The sequence below is a fragment of the Salvelinus namaycush genome, chromosome 34, assembly GCF_016432855.1.
Source record: "Salvelinus namaycush isolate Seneca chromosome 34, SaNama_1.0, whole genome shotgun sequence".
Taxonomy (NCBI): Eukaryota; Metazoa; Chordata; class Actinopteri; order Salmoniformes; family Salmonidae; genus Salvelinus; species Salvelinus namaycush.
The window spans coordinates 11,705,210-11,722,577 of NC_052340.1; the positions used below are offsets into that span (position 1 = coordinate 11,705,210).

Consider the following 17,368-nt stretch of genomic DNA (forward strand, 5'->3'; position numbering starts at 1 on the left):
GATCGTCAGCCTACTGACTAAGCCATGACCCAAACCAGCATGTCCCGTGAGGAGGCCTACACTGCCCTGATGAGGGGGGTCAAGGAGCTGGACCTCAGCGGGCCAAACATACCCAGCAACTTAGTACTGATCGGGGACCAAGCCTTCCCGCTGGCCATGAACGCCTGTGGCCAGGTCCTGATGGCTGCCTCATTCTACGGCCGAGGCCGGGTGGTGGTGCTGGGCCACGAGGGCTACCTCACCGCCTTTCCTACCCTAGTGGAGAATGCCCTAACCTGGCTGACAGGCTCCTCCTGTGACAGCACTACCGTGGGCGTCCACCAGAGCTGTAAGGCCGTAGCCGACAACCTCAGCCACTCCAGCCTCCAACCCAAGGTGGGGGGCTTCTGCGAGGGCCTGGGAGTGTATGTCACAGATGCGTACTGCGTGGGCCCAGAGGTGAAGGAACTGGTGGGGTTCCTGAAGGTGGGGGGCGGGCTGCTGATTGCTGGTCAGGCGTGTAGCTGGGCGGAGGAACACCCCAAACAGAACACCCTGCTGGGTTTCCCTGGGAACAAGGTTTCCAGTGTGGCTGGCATCTACTTCTCGGAGCACCTTGGGGAGCTGGGTACTCTCCCTGTGCCTCCACAGATCCCTTCCAACTGGCTGGCTGTGGCGTAAGTATTGGGCAGTTCATAGAGAGAAGAGAAGGTGGCATATTACTATAGAGATACTGTAGTAAAACGGAAATGTGTACATGGTGGTATTTTGTGCCTCATCACCTCCTAGAACCAGGTGTGAAGAAAACAAAGAAGGGTTTTTATTTAACTCCAGAAATCACCTGGTTAAATAAATGTAATTTAAAAAAAAAAAAAATAGCTATTTTTATGTGTCTAAGTTATGTTGTCAAATCATACCTACACTTTCACTCTCTTCTTTCCCTAGGATAGGCAAGGACTTCAAGGATGACCTGGAGTTCCTGCTGGAGGGCGTGACTGAGTTTGATATCCAGGGCGGGGCTATTTGCTCAGAGGTGCTGGTACACGGCCCTCTCGCATTCCCCATCGGCACCACAAAGGACTGCAGGTCATTTCTGGCCGGGGCATACTACGGACAGGGCCGAGTCATCGTGATCACCCACGAGGGATATTTGGGCCGAGAGCAGATGTCCCCCTTCATGCTCAATGCCGTGCGCTGGTTAGACGAGGGCCGTAACGGCTTGGTAGGCGTCCTGCCCCAGCTCGGCGCCGCCCACACCCTGCTGAGCAAGTCTGGCCTGCGCTGTGAGAAGAGCGGCTTCAGGAAGGAGCTTAGCGTCTACGTCTGCACCTCCTACAGCGACGCCCAGGCCGATGAAATCCAGGACTTTGTGGCCGAGGGCGGGGGTCTGCTGATCGGGGGTCACGCCTGGTACTGGGCCCAGACAAATCCAGGCCACAACACCATGACAGGGTACGCAGGCAACCACATCCTCAACAAGATGGGCCTCAGCATGATGGGGAACACTCTGGACGCAGGCTGCTACAAGGCCCCAGTCCCGGGTCAGACCTGCTCTGAGGGCTTCCACTTCCGCCACCTGCTGCGCCGCTTTGCCGGCCACGTGACCCAGGGCGAGACGCTGACGGAGAATGAGGAGGCGGGTCTGAAGAAGCTTGGCAGCGACTGTGCCAATTACCTGCACATGCGGGCGCACGACTGTGCCTCGTACACCTCGGTGCTGGCCATGCTCACTGACGTGCTGAAGGAGACGGGCATCCCCCAGGTGTGCCACAGCTGCCCGGTGATAAGCGCCAAGGACCACCTGCTGCTCAATGTTGGCGCGCAGGTGTACAAGGTGTGCCAGGACCCAGATGCCCTACTGCCTTACCTGATCAAGGACCAGCCAATGATGCCCGCCTTGTCCAATGCCAGGGTTAGGATCAACTGTAATACAGCAGGTCAGTTAGCTCTCATTTGCACTCTAAAATAGTGGATCATGGTTAAGGAGATGGTTAAGTCTTGGGAAGCAATGGGTGCAAGAAAATACCTTTCGCCATAGCTACTCTGCTTATGTGCAAGTTCATTGGTTAGTTTGGGTATACATGTTTCTAACCATACACTCACTATTATTCTATACAGTTGTGTTTGAATATAACCACTGCTGAACATTGTCTTAGGAGGAGAGGAGTGGCTCAGCACTGGTCTGTTCCTTTCCCCTGGGATGAGGACGTACATGGCCATGCCACCACAAATCGTCAACCAGGGCTGGAAGGTATCCATTACTGCTTTTTGTTATGTCTTATCATTCTAAAGTCTATTGAATCAAATAATGTTTTATTTGTTTTGAGATCAAGCCCTTTACATGTTGATGCAAAAGCACTTTGTGGATTGATTGATTGACTGACTGATGCCCCTGTTACCATCAGGTCCAGATAGGCTGTCAGACTGACAACATTGGGAATTCGAACGAGCTGAGGCGAGCGCCAGTGGTTCATGAGCGCTTCCCCATAGACTCAGAGATGATGCAGGTGTGGAACCTGTGGGGCGGTCTCCTCTATCTCATCGCCCCTCCTAAGACCCAGGTGGAGGGGTTGGAGGTCATTATTCAGGGGGCTGTGCCGGCCCCCTACTACAAGACTGGTAAGTGGGTGGGTGGGAGAGGGAGGGAGGTGGGGCTCGATGATGCATTTTACACTTTGGTCTTATAATGCATCCAAGTGATGTATTACAAGGGTGTTACAACTATGAGTTGTTATAACTCATGACGGCTTATAGCAAGTGTTATAATGCGCCAAGTGTGCCATTATTATATGTGCGTGCCTCATAGAAAGTGTTACAGAGAGGGTATTTCAATGAGACTAACCTGGATAAATACCAGGTGAATAAAAGATAACACAAAGTACATACACCATAAAAGAACAAAGTACATTACTCCATCCAGCCCCCTCATTTACTCATTTACAATGTCTGTCTGGGACCCTTTTGACTTCATCCAGGCAAAATATATATTTTCACCTGTTTTTTTATTCATTTCCCAGAGTTGTATTCATGTATTCTGATCTGCTATTCATGTATTCCTAATACAATACTGTTGCCATTTTGAATGTACGATGATGACGGCTGATTAAAGAGGAAATGACAGAGCCTTTGTTCTGTGTGAAACATCTGTAGAATACAGAGATACACTAAGCTTAGAACAGCGATGCTCTCAGATACTGTGTAATTGCAGCTGTGTTACTAAAACTGAACTCCCTGCTGTTATGAGAATTGATTTTCAATGTGCTACTCATCATTGTGGTAGGAAATCACACTGTACCAAATGTTTGTCTGGTAATATTCATCTTGAAGGCTATTTAATGTATGTTGCTCACCAATGCTAGGCCGATTGATTTCATGATTGATTATGAAGATGTACACAGCCTAGTCATAACACCTTGTGAAAATAATAAATTCAGTGAAATGATCCAGGATTTTCCTCCAACCCTTGCCTCTTTCCTCTCTAGGCATGACCACACCTGCAGACTGGGCAGTTCTGCGGAACGCCCCTTCCCCCTGGGCAGAGATGGAGTTTGAGAACATCATCCTGACCGTCCACTCTGACGTGGTCCGAGGTCTGGATCGGCCTGACCTGGTGGCAGCTCTCTGGGATGACATCATGAGGGGGGTAGCTGACCTTGCCTCCGTCCCCGCCAAGTTCCCCCGCAAGGAGCGCTTTGTGGCCGACGTCCAGATTTCCCATGGTCAGCGTCTGTCCCTTTTATTTCTTAGCATGGACAAACTGTCTTGACTGGAATTGACTATGGTAGGGGACTAGGGATCGTGTAATTGCTGGATATGAACAGGAAAAAGAGAAATTATCTGAAAAGACATTGACCCAAATATTTCAAAAATGTATTTTGAGTCAGGTAGGACAGTCCCTAAATAGTTTCTAAGGGAGCAAGAGTGACCTACACTCTTAGAAAAAGAGCTTCTATCTAGAACCAAAAAGGGTTCTTCGGCTGTCCTCATAGGAGAAGACTTTTGGTTCCAGGTAGAACCATTTTTGCTTCAATATAGAACCCTAAAGGGTTCTACCTATCGGGACAGCCGTAGAACCCTTTTGGAACCATTTTTTAAAGAGTGTATTGGAGTGGACTGCACAACCTCTGCCCTGCAAGTATCCAGACATTGAGCTGACCCTCTCCCCCCCCACCCACAGGCTTCATGCATGCAGGCTACCCTATCATGATACAATCCTCCTCCGCCCCAGACCTGTTGAACCCTGTGGCAGCCCGCAGCTCGGGCCTGTGGGGAGTAATCCACGAGCTGGGCCACAACCAGCAGAGAAGAGTCTGGGAGTTCCCCTCACACACCACTGAGTGCACGTGTAACCTGTGGTCCGTGTACGTGCACGAGGAGGTGTTGGGGGTGAAACGGGATCAGGCCCACCCCAACATGGCGCTGGCCAACCGACAGAGCCGTGCCGAGGGGTACGCTAAAGGGGGCAGGAATCTGGCCAGCTGGGACATGTGGGTGGCACTGGAGACCTACATGCAGGTGACAGGAGATTCTAGTGATGTATACTGTGTAGTACGCCCTGCTGCAGAGTATGTTGTGTACAAACCCTACAGTTAGTGCTTGTGAAAGACCGATAGGAAAATATAGATGCTTAAAAAAAGTTACTTTATCTCGGGTTGAGTTTGTGTAAGCAGTTTCTCTTTGTCGTCCTCCTTCCCACCAGCTCCAGGACCAGTTTGGCTGGGACGCCTTCAAGAAGGTGTTTGCTGCCTACCACACCATGCAGAACGTGCCCAATGACAACCAGGGAAAGATGAACCTGTATGCTGAGACCTTCTCCCTGGCGGTCGAGAGGAACCTGGCTCCCTTCTTCAAGGCCTGGGGCTGGCCCATTGAGCCCGCTACAGAGGAAAAGCTCTCTAACATGCCAGTGTGGAGCGACCACCCTATGACCCAGTATGGCTGAACTATAGAGGAGGTCACCCCCTTATATTGGGGGTCACAGGTCAGGGATTGCTGGTGAAGGGTAGGTATCGTTTGGTGACGGGTGAAGGTGAAGGAGTGGTGACTAGGAGTGTGTTGGCCTGGTGTAGAAATGCTACTGCACGAATCATGGTTGCGTTTGTTGTGCAAAGAAATAAATAATTGTAACGGTTTTTGAAGTCGTCACAAAGGCCTGGCTGAGGAGATTGGGGGTCTATTGTTGACTATAAATGCAGTTGTATATTCTAGTGCACTTCAGACGAGTCCTTGCAAGTGCCTTATTTATAATAAGTTGGATGTTTTACAAGGTCTTTCATTCCAAATGTAGTTATGTGCACAGTAAGGCACCTTATTCTGAAGTCTCATGTGTTTTTGATACTGTATACAAAGCTAAAGAAATGTACCTCTTGTTATATAGTTTATATTATTCTTGCTTATTCCTAGAAAGCACATATAAAGAATAATAAAATATGTATCTCTCCAAACATAGTTCTTTATTTATCCACTGTAGTTCATGATGTCATTTTCACAGTAGGAAGCACTTGACTTGGCTGAAAGACTGGTGCTGATGTGTGAACTGAAGTTTTAGCTCACATTGCCACTGTCAAATAATGATTAGAAACCCATGATTGGGAGAAACTACTCTTCGGGCACTGCCTGGCAGTTGTTGTGAAACAGCTCCCCTACTGGTGCGTTGGAGTACTGCTGCAGGAAACCGTTCAGCTCCAGCAGTGAGCGCTGGTCCACTCGGTTCTGCTCGGTGTTGAGGGCGGTGGCGCCACCGCTACGGACCGGCTCACCGTTGTTGTCCACACAGCAGTAGGCGTTCCAGATGTACTCGGGGATATTGACGCGTCGGACGTTGTCCTTGACAATCCAGTTGTCTGTGGAGGGGATGGCGCCCACCAGCACGTAGGCCTGGGCGCACTGGGCCTTGAACAGGTCAGTGAGCTGGGACTCGTGGCGGGCCCAGGCGTTCTGGTTGAGCTTGGGGTTCTGGGGCACCACATTGGTCAGGGTGAAGGTGGCGTTACGACTGGGGACTTGGGGAGGAAAGGAAGGGGGGTGACCGTGTGAGATTAAGAAGGAGAGAGAAAGAGTTGGGATATACTCTAGGTTTAATAATTTGTCATGAGATTAATTAGTAAGTGTTACAAATTAGCAATGGCATGTTGAGGCCCACTTGGAGTCAACTTTGAGGCAACATTGTGTGTTTGCTAGTTTGTGTATATAAACTTGCGTTTACCTTGTACTTAACTTTCAGCTCAATAGTCGACCATCACAGTAGTCCACACTGAACTAAGAAACAATTCTAAGAATCCTAAGAACATTGGAATTTAAATGTTGTTGCATGAAATCTGTCCAAAGCAGAGCCGGTATTGTGGAGTAGACTACCTGCATGGTGTCCATTGGGGTTGAGATGGCCGCGGTCGAGGCCAGAGTGGGTGTAGTCCTCGTTGAGCGCCTGTCTCTCGCCCAGGTAAACCCCAGGGTGATCTTTCCCCAGCCAGTACCCATCCTTCATCTCTGCACCCCACGTAAGGTTCACAAGCTGGGAAGGAAAGTAAACTGCTGTTACAACCCCAAGCTTCAGATCAATTCAAACCTAAAATATCATTGATCTTTCTCAACTTTTTAGGCATCTAATAAAAAATGTTCCCCAATTTATTTTGGCAACAATCTGCCGTTTTTGAATTTGGGTCACCAACATAGAGTTATTGATGTGAGTTGTTGAGGAGACCGGCCTATGGCATGTCTGTTTCTAGCCACAGACACATCTGCCCTGTTCTCATGACCCACCTGTGGCTCCACAAACCAGCGCTTCTCCCTGCCTCCTCCGTTACTGGGCTGGAAGCGGTAGGCTGAATACACAGCAATGCGGTGGTTGTTGTCGTACAGTGTGGCAAAGTGGTACCTGTTGTAGAAGCGCTGGCACAGGCGGGCAGCGCCGGGGGTGGCAGCGCCCCAGCCCGGTACCTTCCCCTGGTAGAAATACTCAACACACTCCGGGATGTCCTCGAAGTTGGCCACCACGTCCCCCTCAACGAGGGACAGGGCTCCAGCCAGGAGAACACACAGGGCTACCGGGACCGACATTATTGGATGGGACGTTCCTACTTCCTAGCTGATTGCTTTCTCCTCGTGTTCTCTGGTCACGACTAGCTGTGTCTGTCCACTCACCTGTCCAGCACTAAGCTGTGCCTCTGAAGCAGAGCCCAATGGTTGAACCTGTATAGCCCGTTTAACCAGCACTGCCCCTTTTTAACCTGCTTTTCCACTTGTTACACTCTCATTTCCTCTATCTCTGCTCGCTTGACACTTGAAGGTTACAGCGACTGGATAGATCCAAATGTACATGGTTCTCTCAGGTGGTGTGTATGTGACATAGACCAGCTGTTATGCGTTTGCTGTGTGTACTCTGTTTATCTGCAACTTTTGTAATGCTGTATTTTCGCTGTATTTCATTGGTGGTGAGGAGAATGTTGATGTGAGGAGAACTTGACTTGCTCTGTCAGGTCGTCTCTCTCTCCAGAGTGAGATACAGGAGATATAGTTGGTTTGATATAATGATTGTCCGATCTTCAATAGGAAGCCCAGTACTCAGCACTTGGGCACTGAGATTTGTGTATACTGTTTTGTGATTGGAAGGTGTATACAGTACAGTACAGTACAGTGTGTGTTCATGTTAGTCATAAGTATGATGTCCGTGTGGTGTCATGCCTCCTGTACAGGAAGCAGCTGTCTTAATTAACACAAGCAGTCTGCCCTAGGAACAATAATAATCAATTCCTATAGCAACAAATCTAATTGTATTCATGACATGCGCCGATTACAACTGGTGTTGACTACAGTGAAATGCTTGCTTACGAACCTTTCCCAACAATGCAGATTTTTATATATTTTTTTTTTAAACTAACACAAGGAATAAAATCAAATACACAAGAATGGAGCTATATACAGGAAGTACCAGATCAATGTGCAGAGGACACAGGTATTTGATATAAATAAGTACATGAAGGCAGGGTTAAGTGACTAGGCATTCAGGATAGATAATAATAAGAATTAAATGAAGAGCAAGCTAGCAGCAGCAAATGAGTGTAAAAGTGTGTGTGTGAGAGAATGTGTCAGGGTTTTAGGTGTGCATATGGTGTGTATATAAAGTCTATTGAGTGTGTAGGGCCAGTGCAAGACAGTCAGTGCAGATAGTTTGGGTACCATTAATTTACTATTTAGCTGAGAAATGAAAATCAGAAATTAGATCGCAACGTACAGTACCGGTCAAACTTCTAAATGACAAATACATTTCTCCTTCTGGTCTCAATCTTACGGTAGAGCTTTGATGAAGTAGTCAAAGTCAATGGCTAAGTCTTGGTTGTGTAACGCTAGTCTCATATGTTGGTTTCCCAGGCAAGGGTCAACCTGGCTAGATTCCTGGTCTGGTCCCACCCACTTGGGTTCGCCCACGAACCCTAAGAGGCACGAGGGGAAAATACTGCAGATCAGATTAAAGAGATCAAAACCAGGGAGTTAACCAGGCATGGTTTTTCCACAACCTTATGAGGACACTTAAATCATTTGAATATAACCTTGTTAATTCAGATTTACGGTATACAGTACAGTCTAAGATTTCTCATGTATAGTAAGTACTTTGCTTTGGCCGTGCCATCACATCTTTCATGTAAATCATTCACACCATGTTGCATTCAAAGCGGTAACTGGCTGTCATATATTTTGTCTGGTTGCCCCATTCACACAGACACAGTACAGTACATTGTAATGGGGGTTGGTGCTGCTCTTAAAGTCTGCCACTAGATGTCAGGTTTGTATCAGATGTTTGGGGTGTAACGGGATGCCTGGCTATATGTCCCATGGTCATCATGGTACAACATTCCAGAATGCAGGCAGTACCAGTACCAATTTCTACCCACATATTTATCCACTAGGCATTGTTGTATTATTGAAATGTGCTACGTCTCAAAAGTGTAGATTTATTGTCTGGAGGATTCGGTTTTCCAGGAAAGCAAGCGCACGGAACACACGGGCTGATGTTTGCCAGGCATTCATTTGCCGCTATAAAGCATGAGTGACAAGTGAACGCGATTAAAGCTTAATAATGACAACTGTTTCTAACGACCCAGTCGTTAATTTGTCAAGACTGCCTTTCTGGATGTGGATAGGCTTTTCGTGACTCACAGGCCCACGTGCCGACATTGACATTGATCCTGGTCACTCAATTGATTGTCCCATTCCTTTTTAATTGCCTGTTGTCACTAATCACAAGGATTATGGGTAAATAATGCGTATGGATCAGACAGGTTATTACTTTAGTAGTTGTCTGTGTGGACGCCAATGCTTTGTTCAGAAGTACTGCTATCCTAGTAAGTTGCAAGCCATTGTTATGTATACTGTATCGTAAAATGTGTGTATAATTGTGTAGGACAGTACTGGCCACTGACTGTACCTTTTTTTTAACATTTTAGTCATTTAGCAGACGCTCTTATCCAGAGCAACTTACAATAGTGAGTGCATACATTTGAATACTTTTTTCATACTGGTCCCCCGTGGGAATCGAACCCACAACCCTGGGGCTGCAAGTGCCATGCTCTACCAACTGAGCTGCTTGAGTGTTCCAAATATTGAGCCCTTTCCACGAATTCCCATCTATCTACCTGTCTGCTGGGTTACTGCTGGACCTACAGTGGGCCATAGCTGGACTGAGTAAATCATTCAGAGCACTGTCTAAGTTCCTAATGTCCCAATGACTTGGAGACAAAAGGTGAGATGGCATTCCAGACTATTCTTTAAGCCGTATCAGCCTTTGACCAGACAGACAGAATAAAATAAGTAGCCTACATATTAAGCACCCCCATTGCACCACCTTCATTTCCCTCTTCTTTCCTAACGTCAATTCATTTAAGATGTATTCATACATTTCCAATATATTTATGGATGAGTCCCCCCTCCCTCCCTCCCCACACCCCATTACTGTAATCCATCACTGTTCCATCATCCACCATGCAAACAGCCCCAGAGTTACCATGGCAACCACCCTGGGCCCAGCTATGCGCAGCTCTTCTCTGATTGGCTGGCACAGAGGCAGTCTGAGCCTGTCTGGTAGATGTGGTAATTGGCTGGGAGTCTCAACCCCCCCCCACCCCCTTTCACATACAGATACACACAAAACATGCATACAGTACTATAAACACACACACACACACACACAAAAGCTTCACAGACATCCTTAGAGATGGAAGAGGGAGACAAGGGGTCAGAATAACGTGAGTAGGAAGAGAGGGGAATAGGCTAGTAGTAGTCTGTTTGTTGGATGGGTGGGGAGTTGGAGGGATTTACAGAATTTGGGATAAGGTGGAAGTGGGAATTTTGCCAAGGAACGGATGGAAGAATCAGTATCCAAGAATATATGTATTTTTTATCTACACATTTTCCCCAAGGAAAAGAGTGTGCACTAGTGATGATTCTGGCATCTGGAAGGTGAAGAATGGAATTCAGGATTTGTTTCACTTGCCAGGTCTCCAGGACTACAGTATGATAGATGCCTATTCTCCAATATATCACATACAAACATTGTAGCTCAAAGAGAACTTGTTTACTTTCAAGCTGTAAGAGGTTCAAGTAATGCAATCATACTTTGGTAGATCATTATATTTTGGGGAGAAAAGTGCCCACGTGGGTTTATGGATCCAAGCTCCAAACCATCTATTGTAAATAACATATTTATGACACTTAACACATAATGGGATGAATTTTCAGCTTCTCACATTTTCCTCAGAAATACACAAACATTGCTGAATTGGTGGGTGTTCAGAGGCTCCACACAGACGCACACCACAGCAGACGGTTTCAGGAGTTACAACTTTTATTTATGATTGTTTGTAAATGAAAAAAGAAGTCAGGAGAGAAAATTTTGGAAAAATTGGGTGCCTCGAGAAAGACAAGATGAATTTACAGTGAATGAATGACAGCTATGCAGTTGCAGTCAATATTTCAAAGCGTTCCCAGGTAGGTAGGAGAAAACAACCCACATGTCCAGGAAGATTTGATCTCCATCAGGGTAAATACTAACAAATTCATTTTATCCAGTGTTTCTTTTTTTCCAACAGACAGTTACAAGAAAGGAAAATGTGCACACACTCACACAGGAATTTCTTATTTGGGTAATAAAAAGTGCAAGCAAGATCACAGCACGATAATTTACAAGAGGGCCAAAATCTGCTTGCTTCGTTTGAGGACTGGCCAATAATCTTAAAGGTCATATCTGAGCTAGAGTCACCCCTCTTTCTGCAACTGCATCCTCTCAGAGAGTACAATCAAAGTAGTCTGACTCCACCACATCCTCATAAGTGCCAGGAATAAATTCAGAAGTAAAGGCTTATTATCAGTAAACACTTTGAAATCAGTTCACCTCACCCACACAGAATCACATGTCATCCCCTGGCTATTACCTCAGTACCGGCTCTGAACACAACTCTGATTGGATATTGGTGGGAAACTTAAATAAAAGGATGAAACAGTAATGTTGTGAAGGTTTTCACATTGTCTTTTGAGGAGTCTGTCCATTAAAAGGACAATCTATCATGACACATTCTACTGACAGTCAGTAGAATGACATTCTGTCACTCTGGCCGATCCTAGATCTGTGTGCTGTCTTGCCAACTCTAAGGGTCATTGTCATGCGACAGCACAAACAGATCTGGGATCAGGCTACTGTCATTCGGGGCCAACTACAGTAACAAGGACTGAGGCCTCAGCAGTACCCATTCTAACACAGTACACTAGTGTTAACTGTAGTCTTGGATGTATCGGCATGCAGCTTGTGTCATGGAGAGGAAGTTTGAAAAATAATAACCGTCGACTGACTGTTTGTTTGTTTTTCTATGACCTCATTATTAGATTAAAGAGACACTTGTGCATCCCAAATGGGACCCTATTCCCTATGTGGTGCACTATTTTTCCACCAGAGCCCTATGGCCACTGTTCAAAGTAGTGCACTACAAAGAGGAAAGGGTGTAATTTGGAACAGACCCACAGACAGACAGCGCCTTTAAGTCTGCCTGTGTCTCTCCCCCTCTCTCTCTCTCTCTCACACACACATAGACACACACACGTACACACACATGCCAAACAAACACACTGTGCAAAATGTTTGAAGTACAAAAACACCAACAAAAACAAATAAGAGAACAATTCTGAGAGAGAAGAGGTAAAAACATCCCTAGTTATTCGAGAAAAATAAATAAAGTAGATATCAAAATATGAAATTGAGATGATTTCTGGTATCACATGGCTAAAATGATGGTACATACATTTTGGGTAGCGAAGGTAGTAACCTTTTCCCCAACATGGCTGTGTGTGTTGGATCATACCATAGTAGAATATAAACACATACATTTGAAGAGTAGAGACATTCCAACTATGGAGGCAAATATGATAACCACTTTTAAGTGCATTAAAATAGACAGAAATTGTATTTTTGAGTTCATATTTCGATGTGCACTGAGAGACGGTGAATTATGAAATTGCAATTAGTCTTTTTGATAGACGGAGAGAGTGACAATCTATGTACAGCAAAATGCCTCCCAACTTAAAGCTCTAGGAAGAGGAATCATTGGACCAATCAAAGTTTCAGCGTGATGCAATAGTCCAGTCAGATAGGCCACTGGGGGAGGGGACTTTGGGTTGAAAAAAATACTTGTCTCAGTGCAAGCTCACAAACACATGCTGGCGTCCCAGTTAGTAGAAGTCCTCTGCTTTTAGCTTACTCTTTGAAAGCACATTATATTACAAGGTCCTAGCACGCAAAGCAGTCTTGCAGATAGTAAAGCGCTCATTCTACTAGTTTTGATGACTTTTCACAAAAATGAGTTATCCTTCGAGAAAAAACAAGGGCTCGGAAGAGAGAAACTGCGCAAGCTGGCTTGAATTCGTTTGGTCCAACGGAAAACATAATTCAGTAAGTCATGGTGGTGTTTCTAGGAATCAGAATCATCAGAAGCCCCTCCCCTTCCTGCTCCCCGACACTGCCATAGGTCCTGCCTAGCACCTGGTTGGCTACGGTTGGCTCTCACTTCCACACAGTTTTAGGAGGGCACATTTACCCTCACTCACACACACACACATACAGATGGACACACACACACACACACACACTCAACTTTACCCAAATGGGTCACAAACACATTATTGCGAATTAAGTGTGCTTTCTTCAATACATTTTATCCTTAAAATATCTTTAAAAACTATAATGTTAACACCATGCAAATAAAGTAAAAAAAAAAAATGAAGTTTGGGCCCTGTATTTTTGACAAGGCCAGACATTAAAATCTGCATTGTCCACACTTAAAACATACCTACATTCTTGCTACACACACAGCCAAAATACACCAAGCTCCACCAAAGTCATAGCAGTCTCATGTTGGCTTTTTCAGTTTTTTTTTTTTAAGGAAATGAAGGTAACAAGAAGTTCATAGTTGGGGAAAACGTTTGCTCTAATTCATTCTTTTTTTGGACACACAATTTGATCTAAGTGGCTGATGGCAGAGTGACAACCTCTTCACTCCCTCTCCTCTGTAAATGTCATCAAGCCACAATAGCTCTGGGCGATGGTATCAATCCCAGAGTACTTCACCATCAAAGGCTTTGAGTGGAGGCGCCATGTGGGAGGAAGGGGGCGGGGCTGCAGCTGCTTTAAACCTAACGAGGTGTCTAGGCGTCACTACGGCCTGCCTCTCCCTCTCCGTGTGTACTCCACTGCCAGGGCCACGGCCAAGCTATGGGAGTATAGGGCCACAGTGGCAGCTGATGCTCGTTAGGGCTCCTCTAAGGACCCTTCACAGGGGAGAAAGTGCCCTTGTGGGCTGCTGATAAACGGATCTTCGGAGACAGATGGTGAAGGGCCAGTTAGACTATTGATGATCAGATGCTCTCCCTGATGCTGCTGGGGTAGAAGGTGGTACGTCCTGGGCCAGAGGTGGAGGGGACTCCAGCGGCAGGTGGCTGGGACTCAGCAGGGACAGACTGGGGGAGACCTGGATGGAGCATGGTGCACCCTGGGAAGTAGGTGCTTCCATTGATGTTAAAACAGCTGGGGCGGGGAGACCTGACGACAGGAGAGATGGACGTCTGTTGTCGTTCATAGAGGAGGAAAAACTGCAGTGGGTTGGGGGGGGTCTTCTCACATTGTAGTTGGTCCGGTTGCCATGTTTGGAAGGGGGGGGCCATACGTGGGTGCGGGTGGGCTGTGTAGATTAGGTCAGGGTGATGTAGGCCGAGGCCTTCTCTTTAAGCTGCCGCAGACACAGATGGCAACTCCAGCTCCCTGGAAGATCAACAGTTCACAAGTTCACTGGTTACTTGAAAGCCCAAGGATTAATCCTAGCAGAATAAATGAACACTGTAAATTGAACACTGGCTGACTGTTGTGAGTGCAACACCACGTACTGTGGTCAAACAGCGTGGGAGATTTGCAATCTCTTTGCCATGTCAAGTGGACATGCTGATGACACAAGCATTCAGCACATGCACTTTCCCCTTATAATTCACCAACTGTATAAGTGACATTATGAACCCAGCCATTGCATGGTCATCAATTACCGACAATAGGTATACATTTTTACATTACATTTTAGTCATTTAGCTGACGCTCTTATCCAGAGCGACTTACAGTAGAGTACATACATTTTATTACATTTTACATACTGAGACGAGGATATCCCTACCGGCCAAACCCTCCCTAACCCGGACGACGCTATGCCAATTGTGCGTCGCCCCACGGACTATACAGTATTCTATAGGACTACGCTAGGCCTATATCCTCCACATATCCTGTAGTGTACCTACCCTCTGGGGGCTCCGCCATAGGGGGGCTCAGGCAGTACATATGGTAGCCTCTGTCACAATCATCACAGAATAGTAACTGATCCTGGAACAAGGAAACACACAAACACAAATAATGTTATGACATTATCAATCAAATATAGGAGCAAATATGTATCTGTAATGTTTAACCAGATTAACACACTACACCTACCACACATAGGCCCAGATTTGCTGCGCGTTTGCACCCATTTTTTTTCAGTGTGGTATTAACCTTTACTTTACCCTTTTGATCTGTCCCCAATATTGAATTCCCTGTTGTAAAAACAGGTGGCATTGGGTGTTACTCATACTGGAGGAGGAGAGTACAGGCGAGCGTGTGTTGGCGTAAATGGAGAGTGGGATATACACTAAACAAAAATGTAAAGTGTTGGTCCCATGTTTCATGAGCTGAAATAAAAGATTCCAGAAATGTTCCATACGCACAACAAGCTTATTTCTCTCAAATTCTGTGCACAAACTTGTTTACATCCCTGTTAGTGAGCATTTCTCCTTTGCCAAGATAATCCATCCACCTGACAGGTGTGGCATATCAAGAAGTTGATTAAACAGCATGATCACTACACAGGTGCACCTTGTGCTGGGGACAATAAAAAAGCCACTCTAAAATGTGCCGTTTTGTCACAACACAATGCCACAGCAATTGGTATGTTGAATGCAGGAATGTCGACCAGAGCTGTTGCCGGAGAATAACATTTTAATTTCTACCATAAGCCGCCTCCAACGTCGTTTTTTTGGGCAGTATGTCCAACCGGCCTCACATCCGCGGACCACGTGTATGGCGTCGTGTTGGTGAGCGGTTTGCTGATGTCAACGTTGTGAACAGAGTGCCCCATGGCGGCAGTGGGGTTATGGTATGGGCAGGCATAAGCTACAAACAGAATTGCATTTTATGGATGGCAATTTGAATGCACAGAGTTACCATGACAAGATCCTGAGGGCCATTATCGTGCCACTCATCCGCCGCCATCACCTCATGTTTCAGCATGATAATGCACAGCACCATGTCGCAAGGATCTGCACACAATTCCTGGAAAATGTCCCAGTTCTTCCATGGCCTGCATACTCACCAGACTTGTCACCCAACAAGCATGTTTGGGATGCTCTGGATCGTTGTGTACGACAGCGTGTTCCAGTTCCCGCCAACATCCAGCAACTTCACACAGCCAGTGAAGAGGAGTGGGACAACATTCCACAGGCCACAATCAACAGCCTGATCAACTCTATGCGAAGGAGAAGTGTCGCGCTGCATGAGACAAATGGTGATTTTCTGATCCACCTCCTTACCTTTTTTTACGGTGTCTGTGACCAACAGATGCATATCTGTATTCCCAGTCATGTGAAATCCATAGATTAGGGCCAAATGAATTCATTTCAATTGACTGATTTTCTTATATGAACTGTAACTCGGTAAAGGTTTGGAAATTGTTGCATGTTGAGTTTATATTTTTGTTCAGTATAGATGTTTTGGGAGTATGAAGGGGTGTGTTTGCGCGTGTGTGTGTGTGTGTGTGTGCGCATGCGTGTGGCGCTCACGTCATTCTCGGAGGTGCCACACAAGCTGCAGGACTTGCACTCGATACACTGCCAGCGGTAGGTCCGTACTGCTGCCGTCATGTTGACTGTGAACTGCAGGCAGGACGGGTGACCTGGGGACAGAGAACAACACACACACACAGACACACACACACACACACACACACACACACACACACACACACACACACACACACACACACACACACACACACACACACACACACACACACACACACACACACTTCATGTTACTCCTTATCATCATGTTAGGCTTGTTTCCATAACTCTAAAACATAATAACGGCTGTGTAATAATTACACATTTAAAACCAACTAAAACTGGAGTCCATAGGAGTGTCTGTCTGTCCGTACCTGAGCGTCCACAGTCGGCACAGGAGATGAGGTCCTCGGGACAGCCGGTCTTCTTGGAGCCGCCCAGGCAGAAGTCACAGTAGCCGTTAGGGATGACCGACCCGTCTGCAGCTTTCTTAGCTGAAATCACACAGGTGGACTGGTTACATACGATAGAGCTATTTCCATAACAAACACTCTTTTACAGAAAAGCTGCATATTACTCTTATTTTTATGCTCTATTTTGATCCAGCATTTGTATGAAGCTCCATTGAGCACAGACCTAGAGCACTGAGTCTATGGCTGTGGTCTGTGGTTACTGATGACCTGGGTTACTGAAGCTGGTGTAGAGCTGAGGACTCAACAGGCTTAGAACTAGACTGATGTAGGAGGAACATCGCTGGTTTGGAGAGGGAAAGAGGAAGATAGAGAGAGAGAGAAAGCAATAACGAGGGAAAGAGGCAGAGACAGGAAACATTGAGTGAGATGGCGAATATGAGACTTCCAGCCAGCAGAGCATCCCAGCTGGATAAGACTCTCCCTCCTCCATATGTTGGTTTTGGTAAAGCAAGCAGCAGGCCCGCTGAAGCCTGGGACTTGCCAGCTCGTGCTCAGCCAGGGAAGGGAGGAGGAAGATGGGGAGGGAA

The 17,368-nt window shown here is 46.5% G+C and overlaps 3 protein-coding genes across 3 annotated transcripts in view; 1 reads left to right on the top strand and 2 right to left on the bottom strand.

Annotated features, from left to right (window-relative positions):
* On the top strand, window positions 1–5,423 carry zgc:162193 (TRPM8 channel-associated factor homolog). The gene is made up of 7 exons (XM_038973445.1): window positions 1–656; window positions 925–1,916; window positions 2,136–2,230; window positions 2,385–2,598; window positions 3,462–3,698; window positions 4,157–4,494; window positions 4,679–5,423. The coding sequence occupies exons 1-7, from the start codon at window positions 25–27 to the stop codon at window positions 4,919–4,921; spliced, it is 2,751 nt and encodes a 916-aa protein (XP_038829373.1). The 5' UTR covers window positions 1–24; the 3' UTR covers window positions 4,922–5,423.
* si:dkey-243k1.3 (endonuclease domain-containing 1 protein-like) lies at window positions 5,410–7,168 on the bottom strand. The gene is made up of 3 exons (XM_038973446.1): window positions 6,739–7,168; window positions 6,334–6,490; window positions 5,410–5,981 (listed from the first exon to the last, which is right to left on the bottom strand). The coding sequence occupies exons 1-3, from the start codon at window positions 7,033–7,035 to the stop codon at window positions 5,578–5,580; spliced, it is 858 nt and encodes a 285-aa protein (XP_038829374.1). The 5' UTR covers window positions 7,036–7,168; the 3' UTR covers window positions 5,410–5,577.
* A 7,036-nt stretch (window positions 7,169–14,204) lies between these two features.
* The window catches only part of dpf1 (D4, zinc and double PHD fingers family 1), a 46,410-nt gene continuing 43,246 nt past the window's right edge, over window positions 14,205–17,368 (bottom strand). Inside the window, exons 9-12 of the mRNA XM_038974270.1 lie at window positions 16,743–16,862; window positions 16,369–16,481; window positions 14,797–14,878; window positions 14,205–14,275 (exon numbers count right to left, since the gene is read on the bottom strand). Of these exons, the coding sequence (XP_038830198.1) occupies window positions 14,205–14,275; window positions 14,797–14,878; window positions 16,369–16,481; window positions 16,743–16,862 (386 nt within the window). The remainder of the gene's footprint in view (window positions 14,276–14,796; window positions 14,879–16,368; window positions 16,482–16,742; window positions 16,863–17,368) is intronic.

Excerpts from the sequence above, each read along its gene's own strand:
- zgc:162193 (XM_038973445.1), top strand. The coding sequence starts at position 25 with ATGACCCAAACCAGCATGTCCCGTGAGGAGGCCTACACTGCCCTGATG. Across the intron at positions 1,917-2,135 it reads GATCAACTGTAATACAGCAG|GAGGAGAGGAGTGGCTCAGC; the intron begins GTCAGTTAGCTC and ends ACATTGTCTTAG. Across the intron at positions 2,231-2,384 it reads TCGTCAACCAGGGCTGGAAG|GTCCAGATAGGCTGTCAGAC; the intron begins GTATCCATTACT and ends TGTTACCATCAG.
- si:dkey-243k1.3 (XM_038973446.1), bottom strand. The coding sequence starts at position 7,035 with ATGTCGGTCCCGGTAGCCCTGTGTGTTCTCCTGGCTGGAGCCCTGTCC. Across the intron at positions 6,491-6,738 it reads GCTGGTTTGTGGAGCCACAG|CTTGTGAACCTTACGTGGGG; the intron begins GTGGGTCATGAG and ends TTTCCTTCCCAG. Across the intron at positions 5,982-6,333 it reads CCCCAATGGACACCATGCAG|TCCCCAGTCGTAACGCCACC; the intron begins GTAGTCTACTCC and ends TTCCTCCCCAAG.